The sequence below is a fragment of the Manduca sexta genome, chromosome 26, assembly GCF_014839805.1.
Source record: "Manduca sexta isolate Smith_Timp_Sample1 chromosome 26, JHU_Msex_v1.0, whole genome shotgun sequence".
In the NCBI taxonomy this organism is placed as follows: domain Eukaryota; kingdom Metazoa; phylum Arthropoda; class Insecta; order Lepidoptera; family Sphingidae; genus Manduca; species Manduca sexta.
The window spans coordinates 20,088,228-20,114,683 of NC_051140.1; the positions used below are offsets into that span (position 1 = coordinate 20,088,228).

A 26,456-nucleotide genomic window follows, 5' to 3' on the forward strand; every position below is an offset into this window, starting at 1 on the left:
ACTTTTATTATTATATATACATAGTTTGTACTCAGAGCACAGACAGATTTAATAAAATATGTATACAGTCACATTAAGTAATCCTTTTAAATGTAGAGACACTACGAAAAGGGACGTGAGAGCCTGAAATCTGTTTTGCGGTTTTCTTATATTATATATTAAACGTTTACTCTATCGCGAGCAACAAGTATATTTTTATATATCAGAACCACAAATCCTCTTGGGACTGTAAGCGTCACATAAATAACATTTAGAAGTTTACGGTTTTATAAGAAAAATGTTAGGCAGAGATAATATGTACCCTTATTTTACCCAATTTATATTTCTCGGACAATAATATTATATAAAGAACGCGGCTTATATCGTCTTTTTTTATCTGTGCCTGACAAACTGATCATACTGCATCTGATGGTAAATGAAGTGAGGTCCAATAGAATATCAATTGATGAGAGATGATTAACCCTCGACAGCCGACACAAATGTGCCGGCCTGTTGGAACCGGATATGCAAAGGTTGATCCTGGAACGCGACACACTTACGTGGTCCACTGTGGCGGGTTTTAACACTTTGTGTACGGTGGTCGCTATCCGGGCGGATATAAAATATATCCTACTACCAGCAAAAATCCTTTCTGCTAAAATATAAGTGTTGTAGGTTGTAGTTAGTGTGTATAGAATAAGTATTTTTTTACGATTTTAGATGAATACGTTGAATTTTCTATGTAATAGACAGTATTGACAATGAAAGTGAAATAATTTTTATTCGCGGCAAAGTATGTGACGCGTCATTTCTAGAAGGTCTTGGGAATATAATATATATACTATATGAGCGGGAAAGATTTAAAAAAAATGTATATTCAAAGCCGGCTTTGGAATCGTGCAACCATGGAAGTTAACAAATAAAAGGAAGATAGTGTGTTCGTTTTTTACCTGTAAGTAACACCTTTTGTGCGGTTCGTGGTAAAGCTCGTAGTCACTCGAAGATCCTTCAGGTTTCTGATTGCACCGCCACTGCCAACAAAATTTTAATTCATGTAATGAAATTAACTAATCTAATTGCAAGATCGCGATCATCTCTGGAGCTACCTTTAAAAAACTTTAAGTATAAATATTTCGTTATAAAAGGTGTAGATGCAGAAGCAGCAATGGATGAAGAATATGTGCAGGGCCTTCGCAGTTGCGGAAACAGAAACGGAAGGCTGTTGTATAATATATTACAGTAGTTTATTTAGCAAGTTGTGTTATTTTTAGTTATCTTGTTTTTATAATTACCTTGTCACGGTTTTATTAATTGTCGCTTTATAATAAATCGTAAACAAATATCATGTTTTCCTAAAGATATTGTATGTTGCATCACTTACTCAATAAACCGAGATTCTGTAAAATATATGATTATTGACGGCGTCGCGTCCTGCGCTTTGATGCGGATCGTCAACATCTGCGCTGATCATATGTCGTTAATAACGTCGTCATAGAAGCTACATAGTTCCCGAATACAATAGACTATTTCATACCGAGAACGAACTTTAATGAGGGAGGAACCGCGAGCAAAAGGTAATACATCAGAAACCTAATAAATGTATGTCTTTCTATTGTAAAATGAAAATTCTCACGAAGCTTATTGAAACGTACGTTGTACCTTAGAGATGAGAATGGATTATTGAATTACAGTGTAACACAAAATAGACTCGCATCGTATTCTCTGTTATTTACGATTGCTATTTCAACTAGGGATGATATGGAGGACATAAACATGTTATTTGTACAACTGAATAACGTGACATACTGGCCGAGAGAAAGCGACGTGATGCCTATAAACCTAATCTCTGTGCCATTTCTTTAAAGCTAGGAACGAATGTAAAGGCCATACTATATGAAAGTTATCACTTCGCGTTCGTTTTTTGTGAGACAACAAGACTATCAATCTGACACATAGACAAATGACTACAACCTTTCTTTGCATTTATTTTCTCGTACTTCAATCCTTATCCATATTTTCGATCATTTTAAAATTCTTTTGATATCGAAATTCGATATGTGTCTGCAAATTGTATAATTCGTCATATTATAAATTAGAAAACGTGTTCAACTGGTACAATTGTCACCTGACGAATTTATATATCTATGTTGTTTTTTATTTAATTCTAAATTCGCACTTGGCTCTATAGTGACAACGGTGATACCTATTGGAAAGAAAAAAATATTTGAAAATGTAAATTGTTAAAACCTTATATAGATATACATTTGGAAAGTATATGAATGCTGATAATACTTATGACCATAAAATGTTATCGGTACAAGTGAAAATAAAAATACAAAAACATTTATTCGTACAACACCATGACACATTCAATTTACAAAACAAAACGAGATGAAAAAAAAATGTTATAAAAAAAAGAAATAAATAAAAAAAACACACACACACAAACAAATAGATGAAAATATAACAAGCAATAAAATCGCAAACAAACTAGTGCATCATCCCGAACGTCATGGTGTGCGTGAGAAACGGGTCCCATTCAGCACAAGCCGCGGGCGAGCCACGGCGCTATAATACACATGTAAGTGCTGCGAAAGCAACCGGCTTGTCACCGAGGTGGCTAATGAGCACTATCAGAATTTTTTAAACACATTGGACAGTTTGTATAATGTCTATTTATAGTTTTCCGACGACGTATAAAAAAATTAATTCATTTGGCTTCAATTTTCAAAAGATGAATATAGCTAAACGCGATTTCAATTACCAAAAACAATAGACTGAAATAACATGCCGCTCGCTTTAGAATTGTAAAAGCATTATTGGTTTCAATATCGAAGTTAAATGAGTATTGTATAATTTACAATTTTAATCTTAATTGATTGTTTGAAGATTTTTTGGGTAAAATAAATCGTCTCAAAATAATATTACTACTGTAGCAACCAAATATGCACACAACATAATCGTATCGGTTTACTAATTTGACTTCTCTTAATAATTCAGAAGGAGTGCCAACTAGTAAACATTTCGAAATACTAATGTCTGTATCGCTTGGCAGTGATTATTTGGAGTTTCTGTTGTGTTATAATGGTTTACTTTTATCGAAATTAAAAATAGTAGCTGTCTTGATCAAGAATAGGAAATAGGAGTATAACATAGTTTATATGCGTGGCTCACGTCCCAATTGTCTGTATGTAACAAATATCAAACATCTTCATTCACAATCTGGAGGTATGATATTTGTATCCCTCTAGATAGCGAACATTGTACACAAAGTGTAAAACCTGTGATTGTGGCATACGTAAGTGTGTCGTATCACATCTAGCCTGTGTATATCCGTTCCAACAGGCCGGCGTAATTGTATCGACTACCGACGGGTAATCTCTCGTCAGTCGACATTCTGTTGGACCCCACTCCATTTACCATCACATGCAGTGCGGTCACTATGTCGTGCTGATATAAAAAATAAATCAATTTTGATCCTCCTCTATTCCCCATCAGATGAATTGGGGTCATTTTCCCTAGCCCGTATCATTTCAGCCGGGAATCGTCCACTGCTGGACACAGGCCTCCCCCATTGAGCGCCACAGGGATCGGTTCTGGGCTGCTCTCATCCATCGAACTCCGGCGACCCTCACCAGATCGTCGGTCCATCTCGTGAGGGGCTGCCTACGCTGCGTCTCCCGGTTCGTGGTCGCACTCCAGAACTTTTCCGCCCCAACGGCCATCAGATCGGCGAGATATGTGCCCTGCCCACTGCCACTTGAGTTTCGCAACTCTAAGGGCTATATCGGTTATTTTGGTTATCCTGCGGATCACCTCGTTTCTGATTCGATCCCGCAAGGAAACTCCGAGCATAGCCCTCTCCATAAAAACAATATATTAGTGGGATATAATATTTACCGTAAATTTTGTCTGTTGACAGACGGCTCGACCGCAAAGCAGCTTCCGTGCCGACCGCTGGAAATTGCGTGTCATTAGACAATAGACTATGGGGTTAATGGCCGAGTTAGCGTGCCCTGCGAACAAACAGATAACTTTACTATACTCGTCTTGGCAGAATTCCGTCAATTCTTATACACTCAATGCTGTAGAAGTTATGAAAAGGTTGAGATCTTGTATTCCGAGCGCGAATTTACGCTAACTATAGTTAACGTAAAGGTTTCGACTAAATAATTTTTGTGCGGAAAATTGCACAACGCCTCGGTGAGCGTATTTGGAACTTCAATACGGCAACGTGAATATTTCAAATAGTAAGTCAGGTAGTAATCATAACGGTAAATAAAAAAACCTCCACTTTTTTGGAAACCGGTTAATTAAAAGGATTTGTCTTTAACATATATTACCGCCAAACAACTATCGAGAAATACATAAACGTTACCTTACTCTATACGAATACTTTACGATACTGCATAAATTCCTGATCGGAGTAAAATTTTCTTTTGTTTCGTTAAAGTTGCGTTACAATCAGCCACTTTTTTTAAGAACAAAAAAGAAATCGAATATATTTTTTGTAATATGGTAGGGCAAGCAGGGAATGAAAAAATAAACATTGCCAAATATTCGTACAAGGTCCACTATTGTTTTCTTCAAAGACAAGTGGATATTGCTTTTTAATATGTTAACATTCGTGCCGTCCACGAGGCGAATAAATTACTCGTTTCATTTATTGTAAAAACATAGTAGTGTTGGTTCGATGACCTGTTCTAGAATACAGCTTACCTTTGTCTTTTTTATACAGTCGTAACATTAAAGTAATCAAAGCTCGCCAAAAACTTGTTAAATCTAACGAGATTCTCGATGCGCTAGGTTTAATTATGTCACAGCGACGTTGAACCTTATTATAATACAATATGGTCTAGCAAAATGTCAGAGACGCGATGTTCAGCAGTCACCAGAAATGCGGTGAGTTAGGTGAACACAATCTTTGAACGAATAAAAAACGGCGATAGCCTAGTTCGGTGTGCAACGGACTACCAAGACGAATGTCCGCAGGTTCAAATCCCAAGGGCACACACCTCTGACTTTTCTAAAATCATGTGTGTATTCTTTGTGAATTTATCATTCGCTTTAACGGTGAAGGAAAACATTGTGAGGAAACCTGCACATCTGAGAAGTTCTCTACAGTAATTTCGAAGGTGCGTGGAGTCTATCAATCCGCACTAGGCTAGCGTGGTGGACTAAGGCCTAATCCCTCTCAGTAATAGAGGAGGCCCGTGCTCAGCAGTGGGCAAGTATATAATACAGGGCTGATATTATTATTATTATTAATTCCTGATCATAGCCCATAACCATCTACGATAAGTAAAAAGAATTTTATCCGTTCTTAGAGTAGATAGCGACTATCGTAGACACGGTGTAAAACTTGCCCTAGTAACCTACGTAAGTGTCACGTTTCGGGATCATCCTGTATACACCCGGTTGTAAACAGGCCGGTATAATTGTGTCGACTGGTCGGGGATAGTCATCCCTCGTCAGTTGACACTTTATATAGACCAGTCTATTTACCATCAGATGCAGTAGGGTCACTGTATCGTACTCGTATTTAAAAAAATGTGTGCAGACGGCCTTTAGGAAAAGAATTAGGGAAGGGACAAGGGTAAAGTAGGCCTCAGAAAATGTCACTCCACTTATTTTAACCTCGGCTCAGTGACCCTACTGCAGCTGATTATAAAAGGAGTGGGGTCCAAATAACCTAACCTAACACCAGCAAGCGTCATTACCTGTCATTTAACATGAATGATGTTTGATACACTGGTAATTCCCAGCTAGTCAAACTTTTAGATAAATATAACGTCTCTGCTATCGCCGCAATTAATGCAAAAGCAAATTACAAGCTGTATGAAGAGCTGTAAACACTTTAGCAGCTGCAATGGACTGATTCAAACGTATTATTACGTTGAAACGGTAATTTTAAAATAACAACTTTGCCTTATTAGAGTATGTATAATTGTGACGGACTTGCACAATTCCGCCAACCTTCGCAAAAGTCAACTGCTTATAATAATTAAAAATTGCTATATTTACATAATACAGCGAGATGTTAAATATGTAAGTGCATACACAACTATTCAGCATTGCAGGTCTCATTTAATAAAATTATAGGTTATTACATAATATAGTTAATAAATTACTGTGTGATACGTTAATTAGAGAAAGTAATATATAACATAAAAAGATATTCTGAGAACTCAAATATAACATTTTCGCTATTGTTTTGTTTTCCGTCAGATCCGGTGAGGTGTAAAGCCGGTTATTATAAATGTTTCGGCCGAATGGAATGGTCAATTGTTGATCTGCCCTAACCTGTCAGATCGATTTTAATTTGTCTAATTGGAAGTGGATTTTGCAGCTGTAAAATTTGCAATACGGTCGAGTGGGACTCTTCCCACGTGGGAGGTGGTTAATAGGAATATGGATAATTCAAACTCATTTACTAGGTGTTCCTCGCGGCTTCGTTCCGGTTAAAGGACATTCCTGTTACAAAAGACCCGAAATCGTTATAAGACGCCGGTACATTCTATTTAAAAGAAAAAAAAATCATTAAAAATTTAATTATTTCCGACGGGAGCAAGTTACTGGAATAAAAGTAGCCTATGCGTGCCAAATTTTGCCCAAATCCGTTTCGCTGTTTCCGGGTTCACTTAAAACATCCAAAGATTTTTACGAACTTTTGCATTTATAATGTTATTAAAAATAAGGAAGTAAGGAGTATATTATGTATCTATAGCTAAATAATGTTTCATGTCTTGATTTGGCATTTTAGGCGTTGATAGTAAGAAAATAAAATATATGTTTAAGTTTATCTTAACTTCTGCCTCTATGTAACTTTTTATGGAATAAAAGTTCATATCGAGAAATAATAAAAAGAAACTATGATGTACTAATCCAGATCATGATCCACTCATGTATAAACTTCGGGACAAAGATACGTTTTTTATAGTAGAAGTATAAGAGCTAGAATATTTATTAAAACTTGCCTAAAAATAAAGCATAAGGCAGATAAACGCTAAGATCCTTGGCATCCACCACGCTGATGTCCAGCAGCAGCTGCATGATGTTGTACGGCATCCAGCAGAGCGCGAACAGCACCGCCAGGAGCAGCAAGATCCACGCCACCCGCTTCCTCTCCTTCATCAGGCGAAGACCCTGACGAGAAAGTATAAGTGTAAATCATCCTAATAGAAAGGTGTTTTTTTATTAATGATTTTACAAAATTCGGCTTTATTTTCACACAGTTAAATCATTTTTACAAAGTTTGTGTTTTAATGATTAGGGTGTCGGGCGGGGTGAAGTTTCGCTATTTAATACGTAAATCGCGCCCTCCGGACGAACTTAGTAAAAAAAAGTAGTTTTACTTCGCTTTAGGAGATTTTAATGTTCTTAACAGTAGATATAACGAGCAGTGTGTCTTCAAGGTATAATAGATCTATGAATATCTGCACATTCTTAAAATAACGGAGTACAAATTATTGATGTATGTTTTTTCATAGGCTACGGCGGCCAACGAGCTGACGACCTATCTGATAGTAAGTGGTGACTCATACCCCATGGAGGTCGGTGATGCAAAGGTCAAAGCTAAGGCTCTGGGAACCCCTAAACATTAACCTCGTTTAAAGAAAGAAATGTTCGCTGAAGAAACACCTTGGGTAAAAACTCTCTCATAAGTTTTTGTTTTCTCGCATTAAAAATCTAGACATATGTAGCTTAAACTTCAAAATATAGTTTTATGTACGAATAAAATGGCAACAACCCGGTTTTTTTCAGTTGAAAAACATACCTGCTTTGTTATTGGAATTTCCGATAAGGCTTTAAGCTCCCCTGCATTATGGGTCAGATTAAGCTTAACCTAAGTAAAGGCTTTAACCCATATTATTATTATAATTATTGTAATAATAATATTATTATTATTATAATAATATCAGCTCGGCCCTATATACTTTCAAATTGCTAGGCATGGGCCTTTTCTACTACTGAGAGAGAAATTAGGCTTTAATCCACCACGCCGGCCTAGTGCGGATTGCAAGACTTCACAAACCCTTAAAATTCCCATAGAGAATTTTTCAAGTATCTATGCATGTTACTTCACTATGTGTTCCTTCATTGTTAAATCAAGCGATAATTCACAAAGAATACACACATGTTAAACTACCTCATATTAGTATTCCTACCTCATTACAAAAATTAATTAACGGACACGTACAAATTTGGTGCGTGGTAACGCATTCAAATAAGAGCTTTCGTGATAACCACTGCGGCTTTTATCATACCGAAGAGTATAAAGCTTCCGCAACACAATGTTTGAGGTTAGCGGGACCATACATAGTCTATGGTGTTTAGCTTTTTGTTCTAAATTATGTTAACCCCATTCCCACCAGTACACTTGACGCCTCCGCTTTTTACCTTTGATACTTATAGAAATTGGAGCTAATAGCATTATTCTACGTCTTTGCATGTAGACTAATTATAAATATAACTCACATTGTACATAAAACTCATAGTATAGTTAACAATATACTTTTACATCTCGGCCATGAGCGGCGTCGCGAGCAGCGTAAACAATAATGGTATGAGAACGTATGAAATTTGTTATATGTTACTGTACAACTGTTTTTGCCGCTTCCCGTGCCGCCGCTCGCAATTAAGGGGTAAGTAAAAATAAAAAAATATGCAGGCATACACTTTTCAAATACTTTTTAAATCCTGTTAAATTCATCCCCCTAATCAAAGAATCAGTGTTTACATTATCACACCTATAGCAAACACACGAATTTGTCATTTATAATTCGTACGTTTGATATAACGATACCATACACTACATAACATATTTAGGGTAAGAAGAAATTAAATTTAAATAAAGAATATTCTTTTTTCAAATTTATCTTTTATTCAGATTTGTCAATGTTGCCAAATAAATTATAATAATTGCGTATCTCCGATAGTTGGAAAATCGGTATATATCCATAATTTTAATTTTATTTTCTTGGAAATAATATTGCCACGGTAGTCACGTAATAAAATACTTACAATAGATTACGAGCGTAATGGAGTATTATTATTATTATTATTAGTACCACACAGTATTTAGTTTGTTAGTAAAATCTCTGTATAATGATTGCTATTGTTTACGAGTGATCGTATCGGTTACATTGTCGTCATTCAATTGCCAAACTAAAAAGTTAACTGACGTTAACAAAATATAATACGGAACTTTCACTGTTAAAATTTTGTATGGAACATATACATGTTAAAACATAGACAAATCGAACCATCGATTTAGGATACCCTATAAACGCACTTGAAAGAAAACGTATACAATAACAAAGACTTCGACGGCCGTGTGTTCTCAGAAGTCTTTGATGTTCCTGTTTAGAAGTATGACAATAGGTAAAGTACACTATAAAGTATGGGATTCAAACAATTTATCGTTTGGTGATAAAATGGAATTCACTTTAAAACACTGAGCTGACTAAGTGGGACTGTAATTTGTTTTAGTATAGATTCGTAAAGGTGCAAGTGAGTAGCCCAATGCAAAGCGAGAATTATCTATATGTCTAATAAAACAGCTCAACCCGGTATGTCTGTACATTGAGAGAAGAGTAATAAAAATGAAGAATTTTTAATAAGTCAGAGAGACCTTCATGGACATAAGATACTACATTCATATCTTTGAAAAATGTCTGCATTATTGTTATTCAACTTCAAAATGGAGGAAGTTTTAAGTTCGACTGTAGTGTGTATTCTTTGTGACTCTGATATATAAACATGTTGAAAGACCTATCACAGTTTAAATAGTAACAAGTTAGATAGTATTCTTGTAGTAATTCTGACAAACGTAGAATGACGTAATGTCTACCACAGGGTGACCATGAAGGCTGCAGTCTTCGAAACGTCGAGAGAAAATTATAATATAAAAACCGCGATAACATCCGCAAAGTTTTATTTTAAATGACGTAATGTCGCTTGAAGTACGTTCTTTGTACTAATTTTGCCATCAAATTATGATACTATATATAATTATTATCAACAGTGGGACAGTATATGATACAGGGCTGATATTATATTATTATTATTATGCCGAGTAAGGACAATAGGAAACGGGACATAAAATTACCTTTTAAGCTATCAGTCCAGTTTAACTAAATGTAGGACCAATGGTGAAACACCTGTAAACTTATTGAAAAAATTTAATAGTATTTTTAACAATTTCAATCTTTTTTGCTGAAATTTAACGTTAATTATCAATTATATACAAGTTACTAACAATTACATTTATAAAAAGCAAAATTCGCGCAATTGATGGAGTATTGAAAAAATTCTTGATGTTTGCTGATAATTTACAAACCGTTTAGCATTTAAGGTTAAAAAGCATTGTTACGCGAAATTTATTAATTTCCAGAAGTTGTACCACTTGTACTCAATACGAAATGCTTAGTAGATTTCGAGAATCCATATTTCAGTATTTACTTAAAGCCTATGCTTGAATATCTATATATTAATTGGCTTTAAACAGCGTACTAAAGTAAAATTATAATCGTATTACTTATTGTACCTTTAAATAAATATTATATTATTGTATCTTCAAATACCTATACATATTATAAAAAAAATCCCCTTTTCTGTCTGTCTGTATGTTATCGATTTTCTCAAAATCTATTCAACGGATTTTTATGAACTTTCTATACCGGGAAAATATATAGCGGGACTTTTATCCCGGAAAACTAGTACATTATATTTTTACAGCAGTCGATCTAGAGGCTAACAACGTAGGGTTGATTTTTCAATCAAATAAAATTTGCTAGAGACATTTGTGTGAACAAGTAGTAGTTGTTCAATTATCTCACCTTTATATTCAATCAGAATGTTATTAATTTAAAGGATGATTTTTATTTGAAAAAGATGTACTTGTAAAATCGGCCCCTAATAAAATAAATGAACAAAAACTTATAAATTATTATATTATCTGATGTGGAAATTTCTAAAAATGTCTGTTCCTGTTTTGAACTTAAAATGTTTTTTAAGAGTTAAGAAATATCTCAACTTATTTATGTCGCTGAATGTGTTGGAAAATGGCACATAGGCATACCTAAATCAGAGAATCACGTATGATTATTTTTGATCTCAGAATATGCTCAAGTTGACCCTTATCACTCGAAAGATGTTTTTACAAAAGAGTCGCATGGAAAGGCTAATATCTAAATCTGGAATGTTTGTTAGAACGCACTAATTTTAAGAACCAATAAGCCGATTCATTTTTTTTCTCACTAATAGGAAGTTAAATTATAATGACTGGTATAGACTACTTTTTTCCGGGAAAATATAAAGCGGGTATTTTATCCCAGAAAATCTTTTACACGTGCAAAAGCTAATAAGTAAATAATTGTGCTCGTTATCCATAAATTACGACATTCCCATGTCAACGTCGCAGAGGCTTTGTTTAGGAATGAATGCGTGTCCCACCCACAATTACAACAACATTGTTATCTAGAACATCTTATTTTCAACGATTACAATGAATGTTAAACTATTGTTGGGAGAATTTTTATTACCTATTAAATGATAATCCCACATTTTAAGATAAGCGTTGTAGGTATCACACAAGCAGGCTTTTCTACCACATTTAGATTGGGAAAAACCTAACAAACTGTATCTATTTGTGTATCAAAGCTAGTATCCCCTAGTTCATACCACAAACATGCTTCTAAATAAGCAAAATTTTGACCGGAATAAGAAGTTTAAAGAGTTCGGTATGACTACATTTTGTAAACTGACTTGCTACGGGCTATCTACTGACATTTACTTCATAGAATTTAGTTTCCTTTTTTTAGTCTTGCTTAATTTCCCTTTTTTTCTCGGGGTACAGCACATTATCGCTACCACAATTAGAGAGGGAGAGGAACGGTTATGTTGCTTTCTCCGGTCTCACGGCCTTGATTCTGCAGCTTCTGCAATTAATAGTTATTTCTCAACCTCTCTGCGATGCCGTATCATCATACCTGTTGCATACTAATGTTTCCCTCGTCGATGTCGAACGGCGGCCGCACGGAGCACAGCGTCCGGCCCATGCACGCGTACGACATTATTGTTATTGAACCTGTTGGCAAAGGAAATGCAATTTTAAGTCCATAAATTACTGATAGTATAGTAAACTTTTTTTTACTCGAATTCAAGACCGTGTTTGAATTCATCGAGGTTATTGAATTAGGAAGCGGCGATAGCCTAGTTGGGTGTGGAACGGACTGCGAAGACGAATGTCCGCAGGTTCAAATCCCAAGGGCACACACCTCTGACTTTTCTAAAAATCATGTGTGTATTCTTTGTGAATTTATCGTTCGCTTTAACGGTGAAGGAAAACATCGTGAGGAAACCTGCACATCTGAGAAGTTCTCTATAGGAATTTCGAAGGTGTGTGAAGTCTACCAATCCGCACTAGGCCAGCGTGGTGGACTAAGGCCTAAACCCTCTCTGTAGTAGAGGAGGCCCGTGCTCAGCAGTGGGCAAGTATATAATACAGGGCTGATATTATTATTATTAATATTATTGAATTAGGTACCAAGGTAGGTAGGTAGGTAGGTTAGGTAGAGTCCAAGAAATATATTTAATGTGCATAATATTTAAACATAAAAAGCAATATTTGAAAGGAAGGTTAAATTTTTGTGTTTTAATTTTTTTACTTGTAGTGGTTTTTAAGTCGATTTGATTCTTTGTTAAAAATGTTGTCAAATTTGTAGGCTACCGTAACCAAAATGAAAACAAATATTAAGCTACATAATATTCTGTCCAAAATTTAATTATAGATTGGTCTGCCTTCCTGAACACCCAATTTCAATGAACGACCCTCATCCTCAACCTCGAATAAACCAGCCGATATAAGTCAAAACATTATGTATACATGTCGAATAAAATTTATTCTGTTTCCTCCATTTTTAGTGTCGATCTATAAGTCAGGATTGTGTATTGAAATCTGTGGTATGAGGCTCTTCATCTATTTAATCGTAATAATGGTATGACATGTTCATTATATTTGTTGATCTCATAATAGTAATAACGACGTTTTATGGCACTGAACCCACAAATTAATTTGAATTAAATGTTTTTCATCTCTACAAGATCTGTGAGATTAAATAATGAAATTAGTATTTTAACTTGCCGTAATCGACTGGTCTAGCAGCAATCAACCGGTTTGCCTATAATATCGAAAAATTTAACGCAAACGATTGTGCAAACGTAAGGTTAATAATAACAAATGACTCCTAAAATAGATACGAAAATAAACAAAATGAGATAAAGGAAACGCTACAACAGTTTGGTGCGACATTGGTGATATATTAGTTTGGATGTAATTAGGGTTAGCGCACATTAGAGCAAAAAATATTGCGTTGCAATGCGCACGAAGCAAAAAATATTGCATCGTGTTGGTCGCCTCCTTAAAGAGGGGATAAATGAGTAAATATATCTCCAAATAATCAATGATCATTATCAAGCCCTTAAGAACATCGTCGATGCGAAAACAGCAATTAAGGTAAAAGTGCGTACCTTTTTTAGCTCCAAATAAAATTCTATCGCGAAATAATTTAAACAGTGACAAAAGTATTAATAGATGAAACAGAAATGCCGGAAAACAAATTTTATTATTGATCAATGCATTACAATAATTTCAAACTCATCATCTTGATAATGTTAATCTTCCGCGCTTTGTGAGCATTATTTGCGATATTAAGTTAGGATCGATCGAAGTTAACTTTTCTTGAACGTCAAGATACAAACTTTATTATTTTTCGATGATAATTGTTTATCATTAGTATTTTACTGCATGCTACACAATGCTATGCCAGTAAATCTGATGTGCCCCGGAATGAATGCTCTGACCGAACTTCCAAAATATTTGCTATGGATTTACGCACTGTATTGTGTACGAAAATAATATTGGATGTCGTTTCTATGTGTTATGTATATTAGTTTGCCAATATCGGTTGTATTGTTAGGGTATTGAGTAAGATATATAATTTATGTTTATATTACACATAATATTATATTGTATTCGTAATCCTTATAATATATAGGTTCATTTTTACATTGCATTACTCAATGAAATCATATATTCGTCTGTATTCCTGCCAACATTGTGCCAAAAATCATCTATGAATATCAAATATTTTAACAAAAAATCTCTGTTTAAGTTTTACGATTATCTGATAATTTTGTAGTTCATATTGCGTGTGCGTGAGTGTATTTCTGACATAAGGAATGATGTTACCGCACCAACAAATTCTCTTTATGTAAAAGTGGAATAAGGGCATGTCAAATAAAAATTACTTACTTTTTATTAATTAAACTTTTTTATTTTACATGTAATTAGAATAACTTACATATGTTAAACTGCTGGTTTTAAGAAGACAAGTATATGATTACATTTATTAACGCAATATGAAAAAGATCCGGTATGAAAAGTTTAAGATGTTTGTATATTTTAGTTTGTGCGTTTACTAACGAATGAAACGCATGAGTGATGAAGAGTTTTATATAAAATAAGACACACAGATAAAAAAGTCCTAAATTAATATTTAGGATGTTTACATCCAGCAAAAGTAAAGAAATAACCAACTCCTAATAACGAGGCGAGACGAAAACGGGCAAACTGTCAACTTGTCGCTGTAAACACAAAATTATTATGACACCGACAGTTAAGTTGATGAAATTGTTGATACAAATACTAACTGTTCCTACAAGGACGCTTCGTAATAGGGTAGTGTTTCTTGGCAACAACACAACAGCGTTTGCATGACGCCTTATTGTGCCAAACCTCAACAAATTTCAGTCACATGAGAAGACAGGGAGCTCATTCATTTAAATGAGCTGCCGTAACGGCAAATGTTTTAAAGGAATTCTTAAGAAGTTTTCCATAAAATTAAATTAATCTTACTAGGGTGGATTTTCAAAGCGAATCTTGCTTTTTGATGGTCATTAAAAACTCATATTGTTTAAAATATGTGATATTTTTAGTATGTATTGACGTTTGGAACATTGTTGAGTTTTTAAATCATGGTCTCTGATAATATAACTTGGGTAGAAGTATTCCTATCGCATCCCCAGATAAGTAATACAATATGTATGCGAATAAATTGGAAGACTTTTAATAACTAATACTTTTCGGACTTCTTCAGAAACCTTAATATAATAATTTAATATGATAGTTATAATGTTGTTATTTATTGTTTCACGTCGTATGTTTATAACTATAATGTTGTTTATTATTTTTGTAGATACATAATGTTTATTAATGAAGTCGTAATTATAAAAAAGTTAAGAACTTAATAAAAAATATACAGCACCCGAATATCTAACGCGATTCGCAATAAATTCTTCTCTCAGCTTTAATTTGTGTCCAAGCTTAGCGTAGAACGTGTTTTATGATTTTTTGCCTTTGGATTTACCGTCAACCTCGATTTCGCAATGGTCTTTTTATTATTATAAAATGAATGTAATAAACCTCACGGTGAGTTTATATTTTTATCTCAGCCAGACAGTGGGAAGGGAAGCACGGAGAAATGATTCCAGTGCACTTGAAAGCAACTGATTATCGACAGAGATATCGCAATTCATTCGCCATGCATTTAAACGTGCCTTTAATAATTTAATTCATGAATAAATACGTAGACCATTTAGTTTTAAATTTTTATATTATTCAACACGAGGTTATTTGTTAAAACTCATAGAATTTCTAGTGCTATTTTTACTCCGAAAAGTAATCGTCAAGTCAGTCTTATCGTTCCGTAGGATTTAAATATGACGACATAATTATGCTGCCTTATATCATAGCGAATATATCTGTATATACCTACCCAGATGTATAATCATGTGCTCAACCCGAAACGGCACATAGTAACGTAAACCATATTACGTGTAGTAAAGAAACTATTTTACCAAAAGCCGTTTTCCAATTCAATATCGACATACCTATCAAGCCGTTTTGTAGAAATGAAATCTATATCGCATAGCTCATGTCGTGGAGGTGGTAAACGGCCGGCATTTTACGGCTTATTGAAATCGCTTGCCGCGAGACGTTTTGCATTATTGGGTTGTGGTACAAACATACCTTCATTTTCGAAGTTCCATTATATTTTTTGGTCATAGTTGGTTCATAAAATGGTGATAAATTTATTTCATAGTTACCTTAAATATATTTGTTACAAATTTTGTACGTAATAAATGCATCAAATCTACTTAGATTAATAAGTTAATACCATCTGCACGAAAAAATAAAAAAAATATATTTCCATAATTTTGTTAGAAATTCTTTCATAAAACTATTGCTCGCTTCTCCCGTATGTTATAGCCTATTATACTCAAGAATAATGCAATCTGTAAGAACGAAGGAATTCTCACAATCAGAACAGTGGTTTCAAAGATAAACGTGTTCAAACAAAGTTTTATTGTATAATATCGTTTAGAAATATATTTTTTCAAATATCAAGAACTTAACATGATTTGAAGCGACAGTTAAGGTATTTCGAAACCGATTTCACTCGGCATACGGTCAGGAAATACAAGTACATTTCCAATACTTTGGTGACAGGCACACCCCGAGGGAATGGAACGCTGGGTTGAATTTATTCCGCATTTTTGAGGTACTGGTTGAGGTATATATTGACATTATCGGAAATGAATCGAGAGGTTTTAGGTTTGCTTTTGGTATGGCACTTAGTCTTTCTGTTCCTAAAACCATTAAGTCCAAAACAAAACTCGTCGAAATTTGTTTTTTTTTTACCATAGATACAAAATGTTATTTATTTAATGCTTCTTGTGACAATTTTGCGCAACAAATTTTATTCATGAGTTCGTACGAGCATTGTAATATTCTAAAAGCAACCTGACAAGTACAAGCCACGATACGCATAACATACACGAAAAAACTATTGTGAATTTTCTTTTTTACATTCTTCGTGTTTATATTCAGCTAGCATTAAAAAGATTTTCAATGATGAATATAAATATATGTGTGACCTCATATATTTATAGCATTTCAAATGAATGTTAAAAGTATGAGATAAATAAAAGTTTGAGAGTTAAGAGACATTCTTACTTACATCTAATGATAATGAGGATGATACAAAACCATGTTTAAAATTCAAGTGAACTGGGTATTGTTGCTGCCATTTTGTCTATTATTTAACAACTTGCTTGTCTCTGATTTTGCAATCTTATAAAATATCTTACTGATAATGATGTCTTATGTGTACGCGAATGTTAGAAATGAAACACTATTTTTTTGATTCGTGGTTTTTGATATAATAATTTTCTCCCAACGTTTCGAAGACTTTGCAGCCTTCATGGTTCCGGGGGGGACAGAGGTATTAGCCGTCTAAAATATAGTATTATTATTTTTACTGATATTAAATTATTATATTTTTTTGAATGGTGAACATCAAAGAAGAGTATAAACAACAGAATGGAATTTGAATTTGAAACACTAATAGAACAGCATTAAATTAACATCGGAGGAGGAGGAACATTGGAATTTTTATATTGGGAACGATTTTCGCGCATGCGGAGCATGTACCAACTATTGTCATTTATAGTAATAAATACTAACAATAAATAGCAACTGTACGATGTAGAGTTAAAGATAACATAAAATTCGTTAAGGAAACTTGTCAAGAAACGAAAAGAAGGAAAATTGCTTTTTCCTCCCGTGGCCGCATTACGGTGCCGCGGAAAATGCATGGAATCCAATTTTCTTCATTTGTATTTGTTAGGGCGAGAATAGTACACAGGTACAAGGTAAAAAAAATACTGGGAAATTGTGAGTGAGCACAGTGAGTGTGTAGGAATCAAACGTCGAAGATTCCGTACAAATATAAATACAAGATCAGCTCACGCTTGCTGATTTCAATGCTTTTGTTTTATATAAACACTACAATTACTAAAGGTTTGAATAAGATTCTATTTAGAAGATAGAGCTAAATAAAATTCGTATTTCATGGACGTAAAATTTATAAGTTTTTATTATTCAAACTGTTTTAGAATAACGCTGCCGGTTCAAAGATATCTTTTACTCTTGCAGAAAGTCGAAAAATTAAATCAACATGTGTACCCATTAAGTATCTGTTGTCAAAAATAAGCCTAGTTATTCAACAAGTTATTCAATGTATTATGAAATACTGTCGCAAAAGTAAAGAATATCATGTTATGCCCGGCGTCTACTTGTTCAGAATCAAAGCATGTTTATTTGTATTTTTATGAAAAAAATCTATATTCCGCTCACAATCGTACTCAGTCCACCTGGGAAAACTACATGAAAATTGGTTCAGTCGTTTCGAGGAGCGTACTAACAAAGAGAAAAATAGACAGATAGAAAATAATTTTAATAAACACAGATTTGTGTTCTATTCTAATATCACTACTACTCTTACACTACTCTTCTTAGGTTAGTTAATTGCTTTCTTTTTTATTACTTTTCTTTGAATATACAGACACACCTAGTTTTGTTGTTTTAATATGTGTAAATAGATACGTGGATGAGCGGTGTTCCTACTTGGCGCATGGCGGCGCGTTTTGATGGACATTGTTTTATATTATATGTATGGCTGGCGAGTTAAAGCGAGTCGGTGCGGCGCGCCCAGTAGACACTAGGCATTAGTTAGTAAACAGATTTTTTATTGCAAAAGTTTTCGAGTCCTGTGATGTTTTTTATAGGCTTGTTTTTGCTGACAGCACAAAATCACGTATTAAAAAAAATTAAGGTAGAAATAATAAACCACCTTTATACATGTCGCTGAATAAATCGCAGAATTATACTAAACAGTATAAAGTTTTATCGTTCACACATGATTAATTTGTTTTTATTTTAATTTTAGTGTTTTACGAGCAATCATCGATTATTCTATCTTTATATAAACATACATAAAAATATTAAGTAAATCGTATATAACTGTACTAGAGACATTAATATGCTGGCTCGTATACTCGCACAGATGAAAAGAAAAGCTGCATTGAATTGATTTTTTATTGCATTTTATACGATCAGACACTATCAAGTGTAATAAACCGCTCTCAAAAAGTCCTTTGTTTTATAACGTAGTACTTATAAGTGAGAGAATGCCAATGGCATTGAGTCCGCCTATATTCATTTGTATATTAAGTGTAATAGAATTAAAAAAAAATACTTATATTGCATGTGTAGTGTGCGTCTGCCCTTATTTTAAACTGTTTGATACGCTTTTGACAATGAGCACGTTAGAAAATATTTTGGAGATTGAATATTAATTTTATCATCCAAAAATGTTTGTGTTTCAAATGCAATGGAGTTTAAGAACATACTGAATAAAATTTGAATATTAAAATTAACCTTGTTTATTCCTGGACTAACCAGTCTTCTTACAACTTAATATAGTTTAGATGGCATTAAAATCAGTATAATTATAAGGCAATAAGGTTACTACACCAAGATTTATTTTCGCATTATACGCCTCGGCTATGCTCTCCAAAGCATATAATTAAATGTACAAATTGACATATTAAGGAATATTTTTTTTGTTTCAAACATTTTCAGTTTATTTTTATCCTATTAGTCCTCATTGTTTACCTATTAGATATAATGAGACGATTCGCAGAAATACGGATGTTTTTGTTATTGATACAATGTTATTATACCATCATTATTAGGTACATATACATATACACGATATATACATATGTATATCGAACGATTAGCGACAAATACGGTTATTTATTTTTAATAAAAAATTATATTATTGTATATTGTATTATATGCATTATAAATCTCAAGTTGACGAGTGCATTGCGGTGTCTGCAGCGATTGCAATTCATACTATAGATCTTGCTTTAACACGGTTACGTTCTTGTTATCAACATTCGCCCCGTGGTTCATTAAAAGTCGTTGGACATACAATATTAAACTATACCCGTATATTCTAACTAGGTTTCGAAATTTATTTTTTATAAAAGAACACTAATTACAATTCCCACTTTTTCCCCGACGGGGTAGGCAGAGGACAAGGGCACCCATTTTTACCATATTGTGTGTTTCGTGCCATGATATGATAAAGAAGCAAGCCTATAATCATATTATTGTGGTCTGTATTTACCAAAGTTATGTATCTTGAAACTATAAAATGGAAGACAAATAAAACATATTTTTATTATAGTGTTTTACGACATATTTGATTTTCTCTTTCGATTTAAAAGTTGATGTAATACAAATCCTAAACTTGGTTGGATTAGGCTAAAACTGTGTCTCTCTGTGCTCTAAAAATAAATATATTTTAGGCATAAAACTCCTTTTACGCAAATTGCCGTGGGCGTTCAGTATTGTAAAGCATACCCAGGAAAGTATAAAATAAATACTATTTCATACATTGTCTGGCCGTCTCAAACGTCTACACATTACCTAAGCATTGTATAGTAAACCAGATTATACGGAATGCCGGTAACACAATATATTTTAAGAGCCTTCGTAAAGCCGCGTAGGGTGTAATGCACTCCATGTTTGTTCCGCTCATGAGAGTGATTAATGTGTGTGTGATTCGCAAATATTTATATCGGGTATGGGACATGAGTATTTTGGGAGCGTAAGTCCCCGTATTTCGCAATACAGAGCATTTAATCCAGTGCTCATAATATTATATTGTTTGGATATAAATATTTTTGTCACTGGCAGTCGTCACTCAGCAGCGAACAGTTGTTCATTACCAGTCGTACCGGTTGTTCGGTTGTGTAATGTATGTGAAAGTATATATATACTCAGTGATATTTCTCTTTATTTTAATAAAAATTGCTTCAGTTCTTAACAATATCTATTCATTTTCCATTATAACATATTTGATAGGACGCTATTTGAATTTATATATTATTCAAGATAAAAGTGTTTTATTGTTGTAAAAAGTTATCTAAATGTACTTAATTTATATAAATGCCTTATAATAAATTAACCTTTAACTTTATTGAGAAGGGTGTGTGACAATTAAATATGAGTAATGTTAGGAAAAACAAAGCTTTACCGAAAATGTTAGTTAAATAAAATTACTATAATCTACTCTTAAACAAATATTCGAAACGACTCTGTTTTGGAATGAACTTTTTATCTTCCTTTTTTATGAAATTAAGGATAAAAAGGTAAAGGAATCACAAGGTGACGTCATCACCATTTTGTTGGGTAAGTGTAAAAGAGGTATCTATCTCTTTACACAATACAGTACAATTCGTTTTTGGCCTGAGTGTTTAAATTACCAATAGTAAGTAATATTTCCAAACCCAATTAACTATTTTCAAACCCAAGGTCTCAAATGGTTCATATTTCTGTTCATTATTTTGAATTCGGAAAGTCTTTTTCAACCGAAATTGCTGTGGATATCGACAGCTTGACAAGGCTTTTGTATTGCAACGGTAGAAAAATAACAGTAGAATTGTACGACGGATCGTCAATACGTCAATACAGTATTGGTTTTATTTCATTTTGATTACGTTTGGAAACGTAATTTTAATCCGAGAGAAATATATTTTTGTGTGAGTAAATATCGTTTATACGAATTATTACTTACACTTTTATTGTAAACGGTTTAAAATCATAAGTATGAATTTAGAAGATTACCTCCAATTTTACATTCAGATAAATCTAATATATTTTTCTAATTTGAAAAAGATATTGAAGTAAGTAAAGTAATATACTTATAAGTGGATTATATAGCCCAAGAAAATCTGGAACTGGTGTCTTTTTTTTTATAGGGGGTGTTTTGTGATCGAAATAGTCTCAATATCTTTAAATCATTGCCTCGGTACTGCCTCATTACTCAAAGGACGCAATCTTATGTACAGAAAAGCACATGAGTATTCCTTAGTATTCCAAGCTTATAGGAAAGAAAAAAAATTACAAAAAATTCGCTCAAAACAGAGCTGAACCAATCGTAAATAATCGGAACTAAACCTTAGTTCGATGACCCTCATCACACACCTTATAGGGACATGCACGGTTCAAGCTTTATAACCAGGATTGTAAGGGTTCGAATGTATCAGTTTTAATTACACAAGGATGTTTTTCGGACGGTTAATTGGCACGTAACGACGCCTAGAGACCGAAGGATTCCAAACGACCCTACTCGATAACTTCATCAAATATCCAGAATAAATTTTCGGGTTTGAGTACAAATTCTACAATCGACGTTTTACGACACCAAGGTAAGATAGTAGTTTAATTGAATCGTGCAGTGGCAATTCACACTCTCTGCCTACCCCTATAGGATAGAGGCGTAAAACTATGTATGTATGAGTATTTAGACAATCAATAATTAAGGAAAAGAAGATCTAAACGTATATTAAAAAATCGAAGATATAAAAGACAACTCTGTGTGTAACTGAATGGATGGTGGCCATCGTACATATGCTTATCAGCGAAGATCATTTACCATCTGTTGATTTACTCGTTCTAGTCCAAAATATAAATGATGAAAAATTTATAATAACATTTTTTTCTAAGACAAAAGAAAACTTTTATCCTAAAATTATTCCCTATAACCAAATATTTTTGTATCAAGTAACGGAAAGCCTTAGAATTGTTTTTCTTTAACTATTATTATAATTTTTTGATTCAAGAGGTTCTAACTTACTTTTAAGGAATATAAATTACATTGAACAATTCCTACGTTGAAAAATATTATTTTTGGCAAACGTCTTGTATGTGAAATAATGTAAGATGTTCGAGCACATCCATATTTTATTCCGATAAGAAAGGAAACATTTTGAATTCTAACAAGAATGACAATGGTACTGACTGCCTTAATGGCATTGTATTACGTGTGTGATACGATTAACGCACTGTCTCGGGTTTGAATCCCACTCCAGAAAAGTGATATTGCATTTTTTCTACTTAGTAGAAGCCCAGAGTATGGAAATATGTTACCTACATATGGGTAGGTTACATCTCTACCTACCCTTAAAAAAGTGAAAAGGCCTGATGCTGCGTATGTCTCTATGTATAACAATGAGAAAATTATTCATCGTATTGCCAAATGGTTGGTCTTTATAGGCTTTACTTGGTTTGTTTTACTGGTAAAAAGTCTCTCATATGTGAGAGTCCGCCTGGGTAGGTACCACCGCAATGTATTTCTGTCACTAAGCAGCAGTGTGTAATCACTGTTGTATTCCGGTTTGAAGGACATTGTAGCCAGTATAACTACTGGACATAATAAGACTTAACATCTCATGTCTCAGGATGGCGAGCACAGTGGAATACCAAACAATACTTTGTAATTCAAGGTGTTGGATGGTGTTTCTTCTATTTATGGGCGGTCGTATCGCTTTCCATCAGGCGAACGGCAAGGTCGTCTCGTCATTCAAATAATAAAAAAAAAAAGTATATTTTTGTGTGTTTGATGAAAATTATGCCAGGACTATAATTATTTTAATATAGTTTCCTTCATGTTACGGAACGACGAATTTATACCTATTATATGTAGAGGTAATGTTAGAAGTTTTGAATACCTAAGGGTTATTCTCTGAAACTACTGATCCGAATTTGAAAGTCCGTTCAACAATACAAAAGCTACATTAATCGTGAATGTTATAGTTTGTTTTCCTTTCCTTCCTGGAAGGCATTATTTATCCCGGGCATGGACTTTAACAGGGAAGGATCTGTGGATAAAAAAGTTAAGGCACTATTATTCCATCGAGATTATTACAAAAACTAATTCAACGTTATTATTATACCCTTAGTTTATCATATTTTATATTTATAATAATAATATCAGCCCTGTATTATAGAATTGCCTACTGCTGAACACGGGCCTCCTCTATCGATGAGAGGGACTAGGCGTTACTCCCCCACGCTGGCCTAGTGCGGATTGGTAGACTTCACACACCTTCGAAATTCCTATAGAGAACTTCTCAGATGTGCAGGTTTCCTCACAATGTTTTCCTTCACCGTTAAAGCAAACGATAAATTCACAAAGAATACTCACATGATTTTAGAAAAGTCAGAGGTGTGTGTCCTGGGTATTTGAACCTGCGGACATTCGTCTTGGCAGTCCGTTCCACACCCAACTAGGCTATCGCCGCTTTTTTCATATTATAAATTTATTTATTGATTTCATTCACACATTTATAACACCTTAACAATTAGGATACTAATGCGATGTTAATGTTATACAAATAAATTAATTATTAATTACTAGCTTTTGCCCGCGGCTCCGCCCGCGTTATAAAGTTTTTCAGGCTAAAGTTTTCCGTTATAAAAGTAGTAGTTTCCCGGGAGCCTCTCAAACTGTCTCCATACCAAATTTCATCTTAATAAGTTGAGTAGTTTTTGAGTTTAACACGTTCAGGCAGACAGATGCAGCAGGGGACTTTGTTTTATAATATATTTTTTAGAACTTTTTAAGAGGAATAATCCCGTCATACATCATTGTTGCATAACTTTAACCGTTTACGCAGCGAACGCAACGGAAGCTCTCAAAACTAATAATTTTTCCCCGTTTTTGCAACATGTTTCATTACTGCTCCGCTCCGATTGGTCATAGCGTGATGATATATAGCCTATAGCACTCCAGGAACAAAGGGCTATCCAACACAAAAAAAATTTTTCAGTTCAAACACGGTAGTTCCTGAGATTAGCCATTACTGCTCCGCTCCTATTAGTCATAGCGTGATGACATATAGCCTATAGCACTCCAGGAACAAAGTGCTATCCAACACAAAAATATTTTTTTCAGTTCGATCTGATAGTTCCTGAGATTAGCCATTACTGCTCCGCTCCTATTGGTCATAGCGTGATGATATATAGCCTATAGCACTACACTAATAAAGAGCTATCCAACACAAAAAGAATTTTTCATTTCGAACCGGTAGTTCCTGAGATTAGTCATTACTGCTCCGCTCCTATTGGTCATAGCGTGATGATTTATAGCCTATAGCACTCCACGAACAAAGGGCTATCCAACACAAAAAGAATTTTTCAGTTTGGACCGGTAGTTCCTGAGATTAGCCATTACTGCCCCGCTCCTATTGGGTATAGCGTGATGATATATAGCCTATAGCACTCCACGAACAAAGGGCTATCCAACGCAAAAAGAATTTTTCAATTTGGACTGGTAGTTCCTGAGATTAGCGCGTTCAAACAAACAAACAAACAAACAAACAAACAAACAAACAAACAAACAAACTCTTCAGCTTTATATAATAGTATAGATAACAATTGGCTTCATATCTAACGATATGTAGTTGTTTGTTATTCTTATATGTAGCTGTAGCATATTAAATGGCCTGAACTCTGGTATTTTTATTAATTCATATGTTTACAGCTAATATACAAACTTACATCTATTTCAAAACAACTTTAAATCAAGATTTACAAGTATCATTTTAACCAACTTCAAAAAAAGAAGTATGCATATCCGCCATTTTTATAAAAACCACTCATGTCGGATTTGGATGGGGTTTTGGTATTTTTTTTTCATCTCTATAACCCACTATATCGGGCTAAAGCTTACAATTCTCAAGCGTATTTACGAAAATATTTGCGCAAATATATGGCTTAGTTTTCGACCGTCCTGAAGTCAATCCCCTCTGATAAAACATTGTATATCGAATTCGCTTTACTCTCAATTCTGATTAACATCGAGTAATTACTATATTGATTGATCACGCTTGTTGACGTTAATTGATTGATTCAATTATATGAGTGTCGAATCAGCTCAATTGCATGATCTACTGAATTTTTAAAACAAACGGTATCCAATATTGAAAATATGGACACAAAAATATATAACATAGGTTTCTTTCTTACGTTACCTGATAATACAATTCTCGGAAAATCATACTTCCTAGCTTATTTCATCACATTAATCAAACAATCAAAAACAAAACAAACATCAAGCATTAATTATTCCCGAAATGCAGAGGCGAGAAACAGAGCAAACGTCCCATGATGTGATAGGGAACGAGCCTATCGCCATATCGAGCACAATCTTCAGACTCCGGGCTGATACTGAGCAGAAAAAAAACAAATATCACATTGCCTAACCCGGGATTCGAACCCAGGAACTCAGAGCGCTTCCGTATCGCGCATGCAAAATAACTGCGCCACCGAGGCAATATTATTATCATAGTAATTACACAGGTAGCTCGTAAAATTGTTGCCTAATTACGCAAAAGCCGTAGAAATAAAATTGAGATACTGCTAGATCAAGCCCTAACGCAACATGTAAGCTGCTTTTCATCGTAAAATGTATCGATTTCAGCAAGGCTTTTATTCTAGGAGAAAAATACGTGGGTGGACCAGTGCGAGAATGAATGACGCATAACTAAAACATAAGTCATTAAATGCAGTATATATATGGGATGGTATATAATACTGGACTTATTATACAGAACCGATTTTGAAATGCCACAAACAATCTCTTTAATGTAAATAAAAAAAATAATAAAAGCTATTAAAGGTCAAGTGCGGTTTGAAAAGATTTTAATAAACC

The 26,456-nt window shown here is 34.0% G+C and overlaps 1 protein-coding gene across 1 annotated transcript in view; it reads right to left on the reverse strand.

Moving 5' to 3' along the window:
* Window positions 1-26,456, reverse strand: part of LOC115450589 (neuropeptide FF receptor 2) — a 73,147-nt gene that overhangs the window by 4,020 nt on the left and 42,671 nt on the right. Inside the window, exons 5-8 of the mRNA XM_030178645.2 lie at window positions 11,973-12,070; window positions 6,957-7,125; window positions 3,880-3,995; window positions 930-1,010 (exon numbers count right to left, since the gene is read on the reverse strand). Of these exons, the coding sequence (XP_030034505.1) occupies window positions 930-1,010; window positions 3,880-3,995; window positions 6,957-7,125; window positions 11,973-12,070 (464 nt within the window). The remainder of the gene's footprint in view (window positions 1-929; window positions 1,011-3,879; window positions 3,996-6,956; window positions 7,126-11,972; window positions 12,071-26,456) is intronic.